This window comes from Xenopus laevis, chromosome 6L, assembly GCF_017654675.1.
Source record: "Xenopus laevis strain J_2021 chromosome 6L, Xenopus_laevis_v10.1, whole genome shotgun sequence".
NCBI classification, from domain to species: domain Eukaryota; kingdom Metazoa; phylum Chordata; class Amphibia; order Anura; family Pipidae; genus Xenopus; species Xenopus laevis.
The window spans coordinates 58,039,095-58,053,497 of record NC_054381.1 but is presented as its reverse complement, the minus strand read 5'-3'; the positions used below and the strand labels follow the sequence as shown (position 1 = coordinate 58,053,497).

Here is a 14,403-nt window from a genome sequence, read left to right as displayed (position 1 = left end):
TTTAAGGCATGGAACCACCATTTAAAGGGACAGGTGTAGTGCTGCTATATTATTCCGTTACCATGAAAAATTGAAAATTAAGACCAACTGACCAAGCTGTGTCACTAATGAATAGCACTAAAGTTCCTGATCCCTACATGCTGTTTTTTTCCCCAAGATGTTTCTTAGTATCTGTCACCATTGCCTGGTGTAACATTAGCCGAAGACGATGAACCATATTGTCTCTAGTCTAGACATCTCTTCTTAAACAGGAGCATAATGTCAAACATGTTATTCTCTCATTTATGACAGGATTTGGGACTTTGGGTGCCGACTGAGGCAGAAAGTGACATTGCCTCACTCAGCAAAGCAGTCTGCTAAGCAGCCCCCAACAGATGCTTAGCATGCACCCTGGCCCAGTAAGGATCAGTGGCTTTGCTTCGGAATGAAATAAGACAGCTGCTTATTTTTTTTTTTTTTGGATTTACTAACTAGTTAAAACCAGTAAAATTCATGAGTTAAAAACGGTAATTTTCCACATTTTCATTTAGTTATTTTAACAAAAATTCACTTGAACATTGCCTGCTTCATTTAAGGGAACACAATTAACATGTTTCTGAATCTGTAAGATAAATTGTAGAATCAGCTACCCAACAATTTATCAGTCAATTTTATTTAGGCCTATGTGTGCCATAGGGGTGGTTGACCTTCAGGTTAACTTTTAGTATGTTTTAGAATGCAACATTTCAATTGGTAATTTTTTTAATTGTTTACCTTCTTCTTCTGAGACTAGTTAGGCCCTCTATTCACATTCCCATCTCTCTTTCAAACCATTGCCTGGTTGCTAGGTTAAATGAAACTCTAGCAACCAGATAGCTGCTGAAATCCAAACTGGCGAGCTGCTGAACAAAAGCTAAATAATTTAAAAAAAATGCAAATTAATAAAAATGAAGATCAATTGCAGATCTTCTCAGAATAGCAATCTCAACATCATACTAAAAGTTAAAGTTAAGAAACACCTTTACTTTAATACCATATTTCCTTCCTTCTCTTAAAATCATTTTATCACCAGTTCAGCTGCCGAATAAGGCAGTATATATATGTGCAAATTTGCACCTGTACAGTAAAGGTAGCAACCAATGTGCTATTTGCTTTTATTATTCTCACTGAAGTAGACCACCTAAGCTAATTGCTGATTGTTTAATTTTGGCTTTCTGTATTGGTGGTGTTGGCAAACAATGCTTTAATATGTTAGTGTTAATATGATTATGTTTTTTATTTCTTTGTTCAGACTCTCGACATTGGATTTACTGTGTACTGATACTCTAACCACATCAATATCAGTCTGCGGGACACATCAATATCAGTCTGCAGAATCCCGCTGTAGAAGAAATCTTTTAATTGATCTGATATTTATGTGTGCAGATTAACTATGCTTCAGTGGTAATTGCTGCTCTGTTCTGCGGGGGATGGGGGGGCAGCAGGTTTCAGTCCATCTTCTGGAGCATCAGCACTATACTAGAAGGAAGTGTGAGCTGAATAAACCACCAGGCCAGGCTGAGGCAATTTTGCTTATATCTAAATCCCCTATACTTCACTTCATTGGAGCTAAGAGATCCTCCTTTGGGCATGCCACCAGTTTTTGTCATTTTGTATAAAGAGGCAGTCAATGATTATTCAGAACTGTAGCAGAAGTAACTTCATTGTAATGATTTACATTGCATACCCCAGATCAACATTACACAGGCAACACTACTAGATGTAAATGACAAAAGAACTCTGTTTCAGACTTCAGAATTTGATGCCCTGAGATTACTCTGTTGTTCTGCTTCTCATATTCTCGCTTTGAAATCCCCTCCATTTGCTGCTTCCCTTAGTTTTTCCACATCTCATTAATCACACAAGTTTCTAGCCTTACCTCTAGTGCGGTTAGTGGGATTCGAACGATCGTACATCTTACGATTTTTCGTCCACATCTGTCAGAAAATTGATCGGCCAGGTTAAAAAATCTTTATCGGTCCCAGTGCAATCTATTTATGTTTGCAGGGACAAGCAGGCAGCTCCCCTTTGTTTTCCTGGCAACTGGTCTTTATGGTTGATGGACAATTCGTACGATCGTTTCGAGACAATCGTGGTCTCACGATGACGATCGGATCTTTTAAAAATCTTTACATCTATGGCCAGCTTTACAGGGAGAATCATTTTTTAATCCAGCATGCTCCCTGCTGAGTATCTCTACCATCTTTCAGCTGCTTCTTCATGTTCTCACATCACTTAAAACATAAATTTATCTTCATTCGTATCAACAGGTCTAAGACGACTACTGGAGCTTCCTATTGTTGTTAATCCATAATGACAAAGCACAGCTTTTGATCTGTGCTGCTAGTATTAGGAGTTAAAAAGCCGGGTGTGCCATAGCTTTTAAATATAAAACCTGTTTTGTTTTTTAAGTTAGATGTCACTGATGCTTCTGTATGATCTACAGTATTTTTTTGTGTTGACGTGTTCATTATTTTGATTTTGTTTTTGTACAGCACTTTACGATATAGTAATGGTTATAATAATCCATCCCACATGGACCCGATATAAAGAACTACGGGTTTATTTATAATGTCCGCGTATAAAGTTCCAAAAAACGCAGCAATCAGCCATTATTTTGAATTGTGCCCACTGTGTGAGACATTGTGCAAAAAGCCACAGGCTTCTTTGCTCCAACTGCATTGCTAACTTATAAGTCAAGGAATGGCTGGGGTTGCAAAGAAATTGCACCCCCCCCCCTCCCCACACACACACAAGGTGATAAACTACCCTCTGGTCTTTTGGAAACTTACAGCAATCCTTTGGCATTTGTCCGAGCTTCCAAATTGCTATTCTGGGTCTGCCTTCAAGTATTATCCCTCTGAAAGAAATTAAGTGCAATACATTGTTCAACTTTGATTGCTCTGATTACTACCAAGTGCTTAGCGTGTTAAATTTTGGGAAGCCTTATAGTTTATATACCAGGACAATTATAAAGCAAATGTTATCTTAAATGTGGATTTTTTTGTTTTAATGAATTTTCTTTCATGCTTTCATGCTTGCAATTTATAATTAGATTGGAATTCTCTGTCTCTATTTAAAAATATTTTTTTTATTGTTGTAGGCCATGAGTGATGCGCTGGCAGACCTTCCAGAGTGGTATGGTGTGAAGAGCATGCAAGCAAACTGGATAGGGGAATGTATTGGCTGCTTTTTCGACTGCATATTAAAGGTAATATATGCTTCCTGGAGGGAAAGTTACCCTTAAAGGTATACTGTCATGGGAAAACATGTTTTGTTTTCAAAACGCATCAGTTAATAGTGCACTGAAATCCATTTTTCAAAAGAGCAAACAGGGGCTAGACATATTGTCAATTTCCCAGCTGCCTCCAGTAATGTGACTTGTTCTCTGATAAACTTCAATCACTCTTTACTGATGTACTGCAAGATGGAGTGATATCACTGTGGTTTAGTTGATTTTGCCACTTCCTGTTGGTATTTCCATAGTAGAGTGACAAGTATTAACTTGTAAATAATAATTGTTTATGCTATCTTGTTGAAACACAATTTTGTATAGTATGCAGTGTTCTGCAAACAAATGCCAACAAGTTGTGATGCTGCTGGATGCACATAGAAGCCCTACCAAAAACATACCTCCCAACTGTCCCTTTTTCGGAGGGACAGTCCCTCTTTTGACAGCTCAACCCGCAGTCCCTCATTTGTACTGGAAAGTCCCTCTTTTCTCTGCACTGAACAGCCAGAAAAAGAAACAAAGTTTCTCACTTAATTGGCTTTTAGCAGAGAGCCCAGAACAGGTAACAGGTACAAATAAGATACTTTGTAACAATTTTGAGGCACAAAAACACAGTTTAGATAAGGAGAAATATTTTCAAACTTTCATAACCTGCCAAATTTTGTAAAACAAACATGGTAATTAGGGGGTGTGGCCACAGAAATGGGTGTGGTCAAAAAATTGCTGCGCTACATGCGTAAAAAAATTTTTTGTCCATCTTTTTACTTCCAAAATGTTGGGAGGTATGCCAAAAATGATATGTCAAGCTTATAGCATAAAGTTTCTGTATTTGGTATGTGTGATATATTTGCAATACATCATGGAAAATGTATCCCTTTAATAAAGTATTGTATAGATTGCAGGGCCGGACTGGGAGTAAAAAGCAGCCCGGGCAAAAGAATCAAAGCAGCCCACATGTAAGCACGCGATGGTCTTGTATTCATCCACTCATATATTGGGGTAAAACTGCAAAAAAGTATGTGCATATAGAGAGCTGCCTTTCTCACTTAAGTGTAATTCATGTAAAATATGTTCAGCCTTGTGCCTTTATATGGTCACAGAACTACTCAGTGACTTCTAATATCCTTATCATTTACAGTAGGAGGTACATTATCACTTATAATACATGAGTGATACTCAGTGTTCCCTGTATAACTCAGCCTGCAGCCTTGTGCCTTTATATGGTCACAGAACAACCCCTCAGTGACTTCTATCCTTATCATTTACAGTAGGAGGTACATTATCCCTTATAATAGATGAGTGATACTCGGAGTTTCCTGTATAACTCAGCCTGTAGCCTTGTGCCTTTATATGGTCACAGAACTTCTCTGAATATCCCTATATTAAACAGTAAAGCAACATTAAAGCGATACTGACACGTTCCTATAAAAATCATAGTAACGTTTCAGTATCAAGTATGTGCTAAACCCGGAATATTTTCTCTGAAACCCCCGTCAAATCCACCCCCCCCAGCAACTTTGCGCAGCCGACCGCTCACACTACTAACAGATCTTCTGTGTTGCTTCCGTGACGCTGAGCTGGGGGACGGAGGGATCATTCCATAGGCTGATTTCCTATTTTGATTCGTAATCAGCCTATTGAAGGATCGCGCCGCCCCCCCCCCCAGCCCAGCGTCACTGAAACTACACAGAAGGTCTTTCAACAGTGTCAGAGGGTCGGTGCAGGTTCGCGGGGCTGGGGGACATTGAGGGGAAATATTCTAGGTGCTGAACACACTTGATTATTCTTATAGGAACGTGTCAGTATCACTTTAACATTATAGTGTAATTTTTAATTCATTGAATTAAATGCAGTGTCTCAAATGACCCAGCCTCACAAAACACAAAAATAAACCTACAATGTTCAATACTGTACAAGTCCCAGCATATAGACAGCTATTAGTTGTACAACAGCTGTAAAGGTAAAGCTATGCCACCGTTACTGACAAGAAGCATATAGAGGAAAGTCATTGATACTGACTCTGCGCCCAGAGATTCTGAGCTGGCTGCAAGGGAACTTGTTGCTTGTGGCAGCAGAACTTGCACTTGCTAATAATTCCTGTGCAATTAGACGCTAGTGACACACAAAGTGCACACACACAGTCATGTACATACAGGGCCGGTCTTATCAAATGTGGGGCCCTATTTGGACTATTGTGATGGGGCCCCCTAGACTGCGTGGCTGGCGGCACACCACGGGCTCCATTACCTGGCTGTTTCTCCTGCTGACTGCTGCTGTAACCCTGCATTTTCACCTCTCTCCCTTGTACCATTGCCTCCAGCACTTCATGGCACAATCTGGCCTCCATGCATTTCATTACAAAAATGCAATTTTACTGAATGTGGCTGTACTGCCTATATTAAACTGCCCCAACACTGGGCTTCAGTTCTGTTCTTTGCCAATATTATATACAGTCGCCGCTCTTGGGTGAATGGAAGATACTTTTTTTTTCTCTAATCTCACAGCTAAACCAAAAGCCCAGTTGATTCTTGTGCAGGATTCATTTTTAGTGAATTGAAAAAACACTTTGTGTTTTTGTTTCCTTGTATTTCCTTACTTATTTTCCCCTTTTTAACGTTTACCCACTTACTTTCACTTTACTTTACTATTCAGCTGTGCTTTTAAATCTCAATCTTTCTGTTCTTTTATGACTGTTTCTTAAATTTTTTCCTCCTCCATAGCTATCTTGCTCCTCTTCTTATGATCTTGTGTGCAGGAATGTGGAGGAGCAGGGCAGCAGCCTATTGCTATTTGTAGCAGTTCCTGGTCTCTTATCTTAAAGTGTTTATGTCCCGTTTCTTCTGTGCTGGAATGCGATTGGCTGCAAGAAAGGTCTTAGTTTACACTGCAGCCTCTGCATCATATTCTCGAACAGCCGAACTGGGGCATTACCTTTAGACAGAAGAGAGAAGAGCAAAAAAAAAAATCACAACGAACTATCAGAAGATTTTAGTTCAGTTTTCAGGCAAGTTTCATCTGTCCAGTTGTGGTGATCGCTTGTTTACCTTTCTAGTTGCTGTAACTCTTGGCTCCCTTCTCTGTGCAGCTGCCAGACACGCACACGCCTCTGGCGACTTAAATCAGCTTTAGTCTGCAACTTCACCTCCCGGGCTGCAGGTGGGTGCAAAAATAGGGAGTCAGTAGTGTGGGCGAGAAGCTGTGGTGCAGTTTCTACGGATCAGGAACGGCCCACATGAACACAATATAAAGCGGCCCCTCTGGCATTTGCACGATAGGCCAGATTGCCAGTCCGGGCCTGATAGGTTGCTTTTAATATTACTAGCCCATGTTCTGACACAAAAGTTTCTTTTACCATTTAGGCAATGGTCTGTGAAATGCTTTACACTTTAGAGGCCTTTGCTCAGCTTAGTCATGAAGGCAGTATAGCTAGTTTGCCTGTGCAGGTATGGGATCCGTTATCTGGAAACCCGATATCCAGAAAGATCAGAATTACGGGAAGGCCATTTTGATCAAATATTTACATTTTGTAAAAATGATTTCCTTTTTCTGTGTAATAATAAAACAGTACCTTGTACTTAATCCTAACTGGGATATAATTAATCCTTACTGGAGGCAAAACAAGCCTATTGGGATTAATTAATGTTTCAGTGTTTTTTTTTTAAGAGATCCAAATAATGGAGAGACCCCTTATCCAGAACAAATCATGTCCCAAGCATTCTGGATAACAGGTCCCATACCTGTAGTAATACTCGAAAATTTTTGCACCCTTGGAAACAGCCAAGACTGGAAAATATAACATATAGACAAAAGTAAAATTACTTTTTATTAGGACACTTCATTATATGAGACCGTTATGTGACAGAATGTTTTATCCTTAGTCTAAAAAATAAAAAATGTAGCTCCTTTTTTAGAAGACATGCTTAAACCATTTTCCGTTTGGTTCTGACATTTCCTGCTCAGTTTGCTGCAGTGTTCGCTGAAACACACAAAATAAATTGAGGCATGCAAGCAGGTTGCTTCCCACTGCTTGGTATGAGGTTTCACACTTCATAAGTTCTATATATAAATATCTATGCACTTTGCTCTGAGGTGCTATGCATGAACTATTTGTATTCGTACAGACTTCTCTTTTATATAAAGAATATATTATATATATATATATATATATATATATATATATATATATATATATATATATATATATATATATATATATATATATATATATATATATATATATATAAAAAAACAAAAAAAGGATCAGCACTCACTGGTCTTAGAAAAACAAATAATAATTTATTAAAGAACTATGGACTAACGTTTCGGCCCTTCCAGAGCCTTTCTGAAAGTGAAAGGCTCTGGAAGGGCAGAAACGTTAGTCCATAGTTCTTCCATTTAGTCATATTACTGTCCAGTTTTACATCTTGAACAGATTTTATGTTAATTGTTATATTTTCACTCTGGTTAAATATATCTGCTTGGACTGTTTTATTGATTCCAAGTCTGTAGCACATCGCAAAATATGATATAATATATGATATATTTTATTAGATGAAAGACTCTCCTCCAAACAGCAGCTCAATATAAGATGTTCAACTGTATCAGTAAATATTTATTGTAATTTCTTTACAAATATTTATTAATTCATATTCAGGTCTAATCCATAATTTAAGGGTTTTGGCAAATACATAATCCCTCACGTAGAGTTTTTTTTTGAATGTCAAACAAAATCCAAGTTCTAATTTTTATATGCAAAATTGAGTCCAATGAGCAGAAAAGCACCAGCTCAAAATCAATTTGTCATCTTCCCTTTAAAAACACACAGAATTGATTTGGTTCAGCTAAAACAAAGTGTTTGTCCAAATCCAAATATTGTGGTGGGTTTGGCCAAATCTCAAATCACTCTTAGTTTTGCGTTTGGGTTGCCACCTGTCTGGTTTTGAATAAAACAGGTAATGCCTTTTTTCCCATGCAATATTTGTTTTTTGCTCATAGTACTGATTATCATTATATGTATGCACAGCAGGGCCCTGTAGAATTGTCTTTCATCAAGTGTTTATTTGGCTGTTTTTTTTATAGGTTGATGGTATTGAAACTGGAGAGAAAATTTCTGCATATTCCTTTAACCCAGAAGCTGTATTTGGAGCCTCGCATGTAGCTATTTTGCCAAACCACAGACTCTTGCATGGTGCTAGCAGTCTAAAAGAAGCCCTGCAGGAAGCATACACAAAGGGAAAAGGTTAGCAAGACCCCTGAACAATATACTAACTGTTTTGATGATTTCACAATGTATTTTATGCTATATTAATTTAGCTTTAAATTGCTTGGAGTTTACCATGACATGTGGAATGAACCACATGACCTACACCTGGTAATAGTTATAGTATAACTTTTGCACATACTATATATAGCATTGCCATTCTATTAGTGACACAAACTCCTTGTTTGCCAGGACAGCACTTGGTATTTTCTACTTTCTTAGCCAGTGGTTTGTAGAATGTTATTCCCTCTTCTTACAGTTCTTCTTACAGCTGGATACATACAGTAAAGCCTCCATTTCACATTTTTCCATAGTTCATACCATTTTTTGTGGTCCCACCAATATATAATGTATAATACATTTCCCTGACTACACCATTTTTTGTGGTCCCCTGAAAAATGTAAAATGGGGGTTCTACTGTACATAAAGTAGAGGAACAACAGCAGGGAGAGGTTGTGCAATAAAATGTCACTAGTATAGAATCTCTGTTTATACATTCTATTCCAATGTAGGGGAAAGCTGCTTTGTTCCCAAAGTGGCTGAAGGGTTAGAAGATAAGTCATCCAAAAAAAACAATGAGGTGGATACAGGGGCAGGAGAGGGGGGTTAGGTACAAATATATATATATATATATATATATATATATATATATATATATATATATATATATATATATATATATATATATATATATATATATATATATATATATATATATATATATATATATATATATATATATATATATATATATATATATATAGTTACATAGGGTTGAAAAAGACAAAGTCCATCAAGTTCAACCCCTCCAAATGAAAACCCAGCATCCATACACACATCCCTCCCTACTTTTACATAAATTCTATATACCCATATCTATACTAAATATAGAGTTTAGTATCACAATAGCTTTTGATATTATGTCTGTCCAAAAAATCATCCAAGCCATTCTTAAAGGCATTAACTGAATCAGCCATCACAACATCACCCGGCATTGCATTCCACAACCTCACTGTCCTGACTGTGAAGAACCCCCTACGTTGCTTCAAATGAAAGTTCTTTTCTTCTAGTCTAAAGGGGTGGCCTCTGGTACGGTGATCCTCTTTATGGGTAAAAAGGTCCCCTGCTATTTGTCTATAATGTCCTCTAATGTACTTGTAAAGTGTAATCATGTCCCCTCACAATCGCCTTTTTTCCAGAGAAAACAACCCCAACCATGACAGTCTACCCTCATAATTTAAGTCTTCCATCCCTCTTACTAATTTAGTTGCACATAGTCTCTGCACTCTCTCCAGCTCATTTATATCCCTCTTAAGGACTGAAGTCCAAGACTGCACTGCATACTCCAGATGAGGCCTTACCAGGGACCTATAAAGAGGCATAATTGTGTTTTCATCCTTTGAGCTAATGCCATATATATATATATTTACAAGGGAAAGTTGTGCTCACCACTATTTTTTAAAACCATTAGGCGGGGGTGCAATGAGGCTGTGACCACAAAATACATATAGACAAATACAAGAGTCCTCTGCACTCAACCCATTATCAATATATTTAAGACAGAGACATTTTGTGCATACTGCTACTGAAAAATGCCTTACCCTTTAAACAAAACAGGTATTGTTTGTCCATATATTGCAATATATTTAAGCTGGCCAACTACGTCAAAGTCATCCCATATCTGGCCAGTCCTATGCTCAATTTTATCTGATTCATTAAGAATTCTATTAATTCTATATAATGAAGCAATAGAATTCTTAATGAATCAGATCAGGGCAAGGAAGGGGTTAATGTGCTTTGTGGCAAATGCACTGAGAGAATGGTTGTAGGCAGCACCAGAACTAGGGGTAGGCAGAAGAGGCAGCTGCCTAGGGCGCAACAATTAGGGGCGCTGGGCAGCTACCTCTTCTGCGTACCCCTAGACCGGACTCACATGGAATTCAGCGTGCGCTATGAGCCCTGTACGCTATTGTGCATGCGCGAGCTTTGTTACTGGGCATGCGCGAGCGGCGTTACTGCGCATGTGATGGGGGAAGGGAGGGGGCGAGATGGCAGCTGGGCTGCCTAGGGCGCCTGGCTTGCCTGGACCGCCTTTGGTTGTAGGCAAAACCCACAGCCAACCTGTACCTATAAGATTCAATAATGAATGTAGTTAAGCTATACACAGGTTCATTACAGTCTCTACACACAGGGGTTGTCAGACCTTCTTAAACGCAGTTGCCCTTGCACAAATTAACACTAACAGTTAATTTTACACACAGACATAGACACACACACACATACACTGGCATTGACACTAAGCTTAACACAACAGATTCAAACTCATCTGCCCTTGGAAAGAAGCTGCTTCATCAGGAGAAGATTCTCTACTGTGACTCACAGGAAGAAGGACTCGCAGAGGGAGGGGGCAGAGCTAAATACGTTAAGCTGCTCTAAGCAGAAGAATAGGCATTGGGATGTTCCATTATTTGAAGGGGTGCTGGCCATAAGATGCAAGCCTTTTATAAGCTTATTGCAGGTTCTTCATTTAAGAAATTTGTTTATATAGAAAAGAACAAAACAACATATGTATACATATGGCAAGAGAATATCCTTTATTATAAAGTACAAGTCCTTGCCCCTATCTGTAGACGACCATGCCACAGCAGGTAGGCGGTGGCAGTGCGGAATAAATAAAAATAGGCTATATTTGCGATGATCGTACACATTTAGTACATAACCGGATAGCCCAGGCAATTCTGACTAATGCTGGCCAGGTCCCCATATGCTTGTCTGTGTTTTCTGTTATAAAAGATGGCTAGTGACTTCTCTCTTTTATTTATTTATTTTTTAAGATTGTGTCACCCGTGTGTCAGCACTGAATCTGTTTACTAAACAGGAGGTCCCAGTTGTCATCGCTGCAAAAACTGAGTTTGAGGGTTATTTGGACACTAAAATTGGTAAGTGAGATTCTACAAGTAGCAGTAGAATTTACCTTTATATTTATTTGTTTTTTCAAAGCTGTACTATACCCTTTTTCCTGGCATGATTTCTTCTCCTACCAGCTCCCCTGCCCTCCAGAAAAGTAAGGTACAGTTGTGGAATGTCTTATCTGGAAACTCAATGTCCAGTAAACTCTGAATTACAGAAAGACCATCACCCATAGAGTTAATTTTAAGCAAATAATTCTATCTATAATTTTTCTCTCTTTTTTTTTTAATATGTAATTTTAAAACAATACCATGTATGTTATCCTAACTAAACTGCATCAATCCATATTGGTGGCAAAATAATCCATTTGGATTTATGTAAATTTAAATGTGGTTGTCCAAATTCCTGAAAATCTCTTATCCGGAAAACACACAAACTTTTTGCATAATAGGTAGTATTACATATCTCTAATGGTATTGTTACAGGAGAATATAAAGTTTTGCAACCTACCTTAGACAGGATTCACGTGTAGTGCCTAGATTCTATATATATAGATAGATAGATAGATAGATAGATAGATAGATATACACACGTATGGGATTATAGATGGCAGCTGTGCCTATAATTATCATTTTTTTTGACTGACACCCAGGTTTTATGCTTTATGGTGGGCACTCCACCCGTTGTGTTCATTTATGGGATTGATTAAACAATATATACTTATCCTTGTGCCATGTGCCCCACAGTGGGTGGTCACTTGAGAGCTGATGGGTATTTAAGGTTGTGTACATGTAAATTACTCTTGAAACATATTGTTTACCAATTGTTTTACTCATGAAAATATATTGGTTTTTTTCTTGAGCTTATTTCCATGTTTGATTCTTGCAAAGTAGATAGATAGATAATCACAAGAACCAAACATGGAATAGCTTCATTCTCTCTCTTCTTCCTGTTTAACTAGAGAAATAGCAAACACCATAGAATTTGCTTTATTAAAACAATAGGCAAAAAGTACGTTTAGTACAAGCCTTATTCATTGCACTTATGTTAAACAAAATGTATACTGCCCCTTTAGGGTAGAACTCAACGGTGCAGCTCGAGCCGATGCATCGCCATGCGACAAAATGCATGCAACATGTCTGATGGCCGGAAGATACAGGAAGTGAAGGAGAAATCACAGTTAAGAACATTTATCTGATTGCGCGTTTTCGGATAAATTTAGTTCTTACTTGCGATTTCTCCTTCACTTCCTGTATCTTCAGGACATCCGACATGTTGCATGCTTTTCGTCGCATGTCGGCTCGAGCTGCACCGTGGAGTTCTACCCTTAAGTGTGCACTTCTCATAAATGGAAAAACGCTGGGGGAAATGCTAGCTGGCTCATGCTGCTCAGTCTAAACAAAGCCCCAGTAGCAAGCAGATGAATCTTGTTAGCACTCCGGAACTCACAGCATAAGTAACCAACTGCACTAACAACCTTTTTGTAGGTACACAGAGAACACTAATAACCTGTTAGTTTATAAAAGGGTTAAAATGCAATTTCCTACAAAATGCTTGAAATGGCTATTCAAGGGAATTAGGTGTGGGAGTATTTTTCTAAGAATTGTGGAGGATTGTATTTTCACCTATTTTCTAAAAACTCATAAATCTCACAAAATCAATAAGATAAGGAGAGAATTTTTGAAACAGATTTATTTAATTAACAGCAACTGCAGACTGATAGTTTATATATACTTGACTGTTCCAATTTAAAAGGATTGTATCACCTTTTAACTGAAACAAGATATAGTATAGCTTCTCTAGCTGACTTAAATAATGCCTATTAATGGCTAAAAACTTGGCACATAGATGTATAGTATTCTTTGCTAACATTTCCAGCTGTCTGCATGGCCATAAACTCCGTAAATAAACAGACAGTTGGAGAATATGCCCCTTGTGCTGTGGGCCTTTAACAAGAGTGTTTAATCTGTGGCACCATCCTGCCAAATTGTACTTACTGCACAATCGCCAGTTGCCAAAGGAATTAGGATTTAAAGGGAAACTTTACCCCCAAAATGAATACTTAAGCAACCAATGGTTTATATCAAAGTAAGTGCAATATTAAAGAATCTTACCAAACTGGTATATATATTTAAGTAAATAATACAATTTTACATCTTTTGCCTTGAACCACCATTTTAATGATATTCTCTGTCCTGCCTCAGAGATCACCTGACCAGAAATACTCCAGCTCTAACTGTAACAGGAAGAAGTGTGGGAAGCAAAAGACATAACAACTGTTATTTGGCTCATGTATGGTTTGTGTGTGTGCACCGTGAATCATAGGATCCGAAGGGATGGCCCTTATTTTTTTAAAAATGGCAATTTTCGATTTATGATAGGACCCAATGGCACATACTACTAAAAAAATATATTATTGTTAAAAAGCAGGGTTTTACATATGAGCTGTTTATTCAATATATTTTTATAAAGTCCTACATTGTTCAGGGAGTATAGTTTGCCTTTAAGGTAAGGAGCTGCCAATGTAGTTCTTAGGTAGTCATTCCACAGCCCAGTGCAGTTTTCTTTTAAAAGGAGCACCAGCCCAAGAAAAAAGTTAAATATCTATTTCACTGGGGCAGCCTAATATTTTGGCTTTCCATGTCTTTTCATTTCCTAGGAATTTTCACATGTATCAAGAGGCCAGCTTTACCTAATAATACTAATGATAACTTACTTATTGTAAACCTGTGGGATTTATCAGGTTGTAAGTTTTTATTTGCCTTTGCATATTAATTATTATCTCACCTACTTACTTAGGTATCCCCAGTGCTAAACCTGAAGATGCAGAGTTAGCTGACAAGCTGGGGTTACAATATGTCAGAGTTATTGTAACAAGCAGCGATGGTACAGAGATGATATCCAACTCAGGAAAGGTTTGTAATGACTAGAATTTCAAGATTGATGCTTTTAACAACACTTGGTTAGTTTATTACTCTATCAA

The 14,403-nt window shown here is 37.9% G+C and overlaps 1 protein-coding gene across 3 annotated transcripts in view; it reads left to right on the top strand.

Moving 5' to 3' along the window:
- lars2.L (leucyl-tRNA synthetase 2 L homeolog) overlaps positions 1 to 14,403 on the top strand; it is a 90,571-nt gene that overhangs the window by 52,572 nt on the left and 23,596 nt on the right. For all 3 annotated transcript variants that reach the window (NM_001092094.1, XM_018266444.2, XM_018266445.2), the window contains 4 exon segments: positions 3,122 to 3,229; positions 8,330 to 8,489; positions 11,345 to 11,449; positions 14,220 to 14,335. In NM_001092094.1, coding sequence (NP_001085563.1) covers positions 3,122 to 3,229; positions 8,330 to 8,489; positions 11,345 to 11,449; positions 14,220 to 14,335 — 489 coding nt within the window.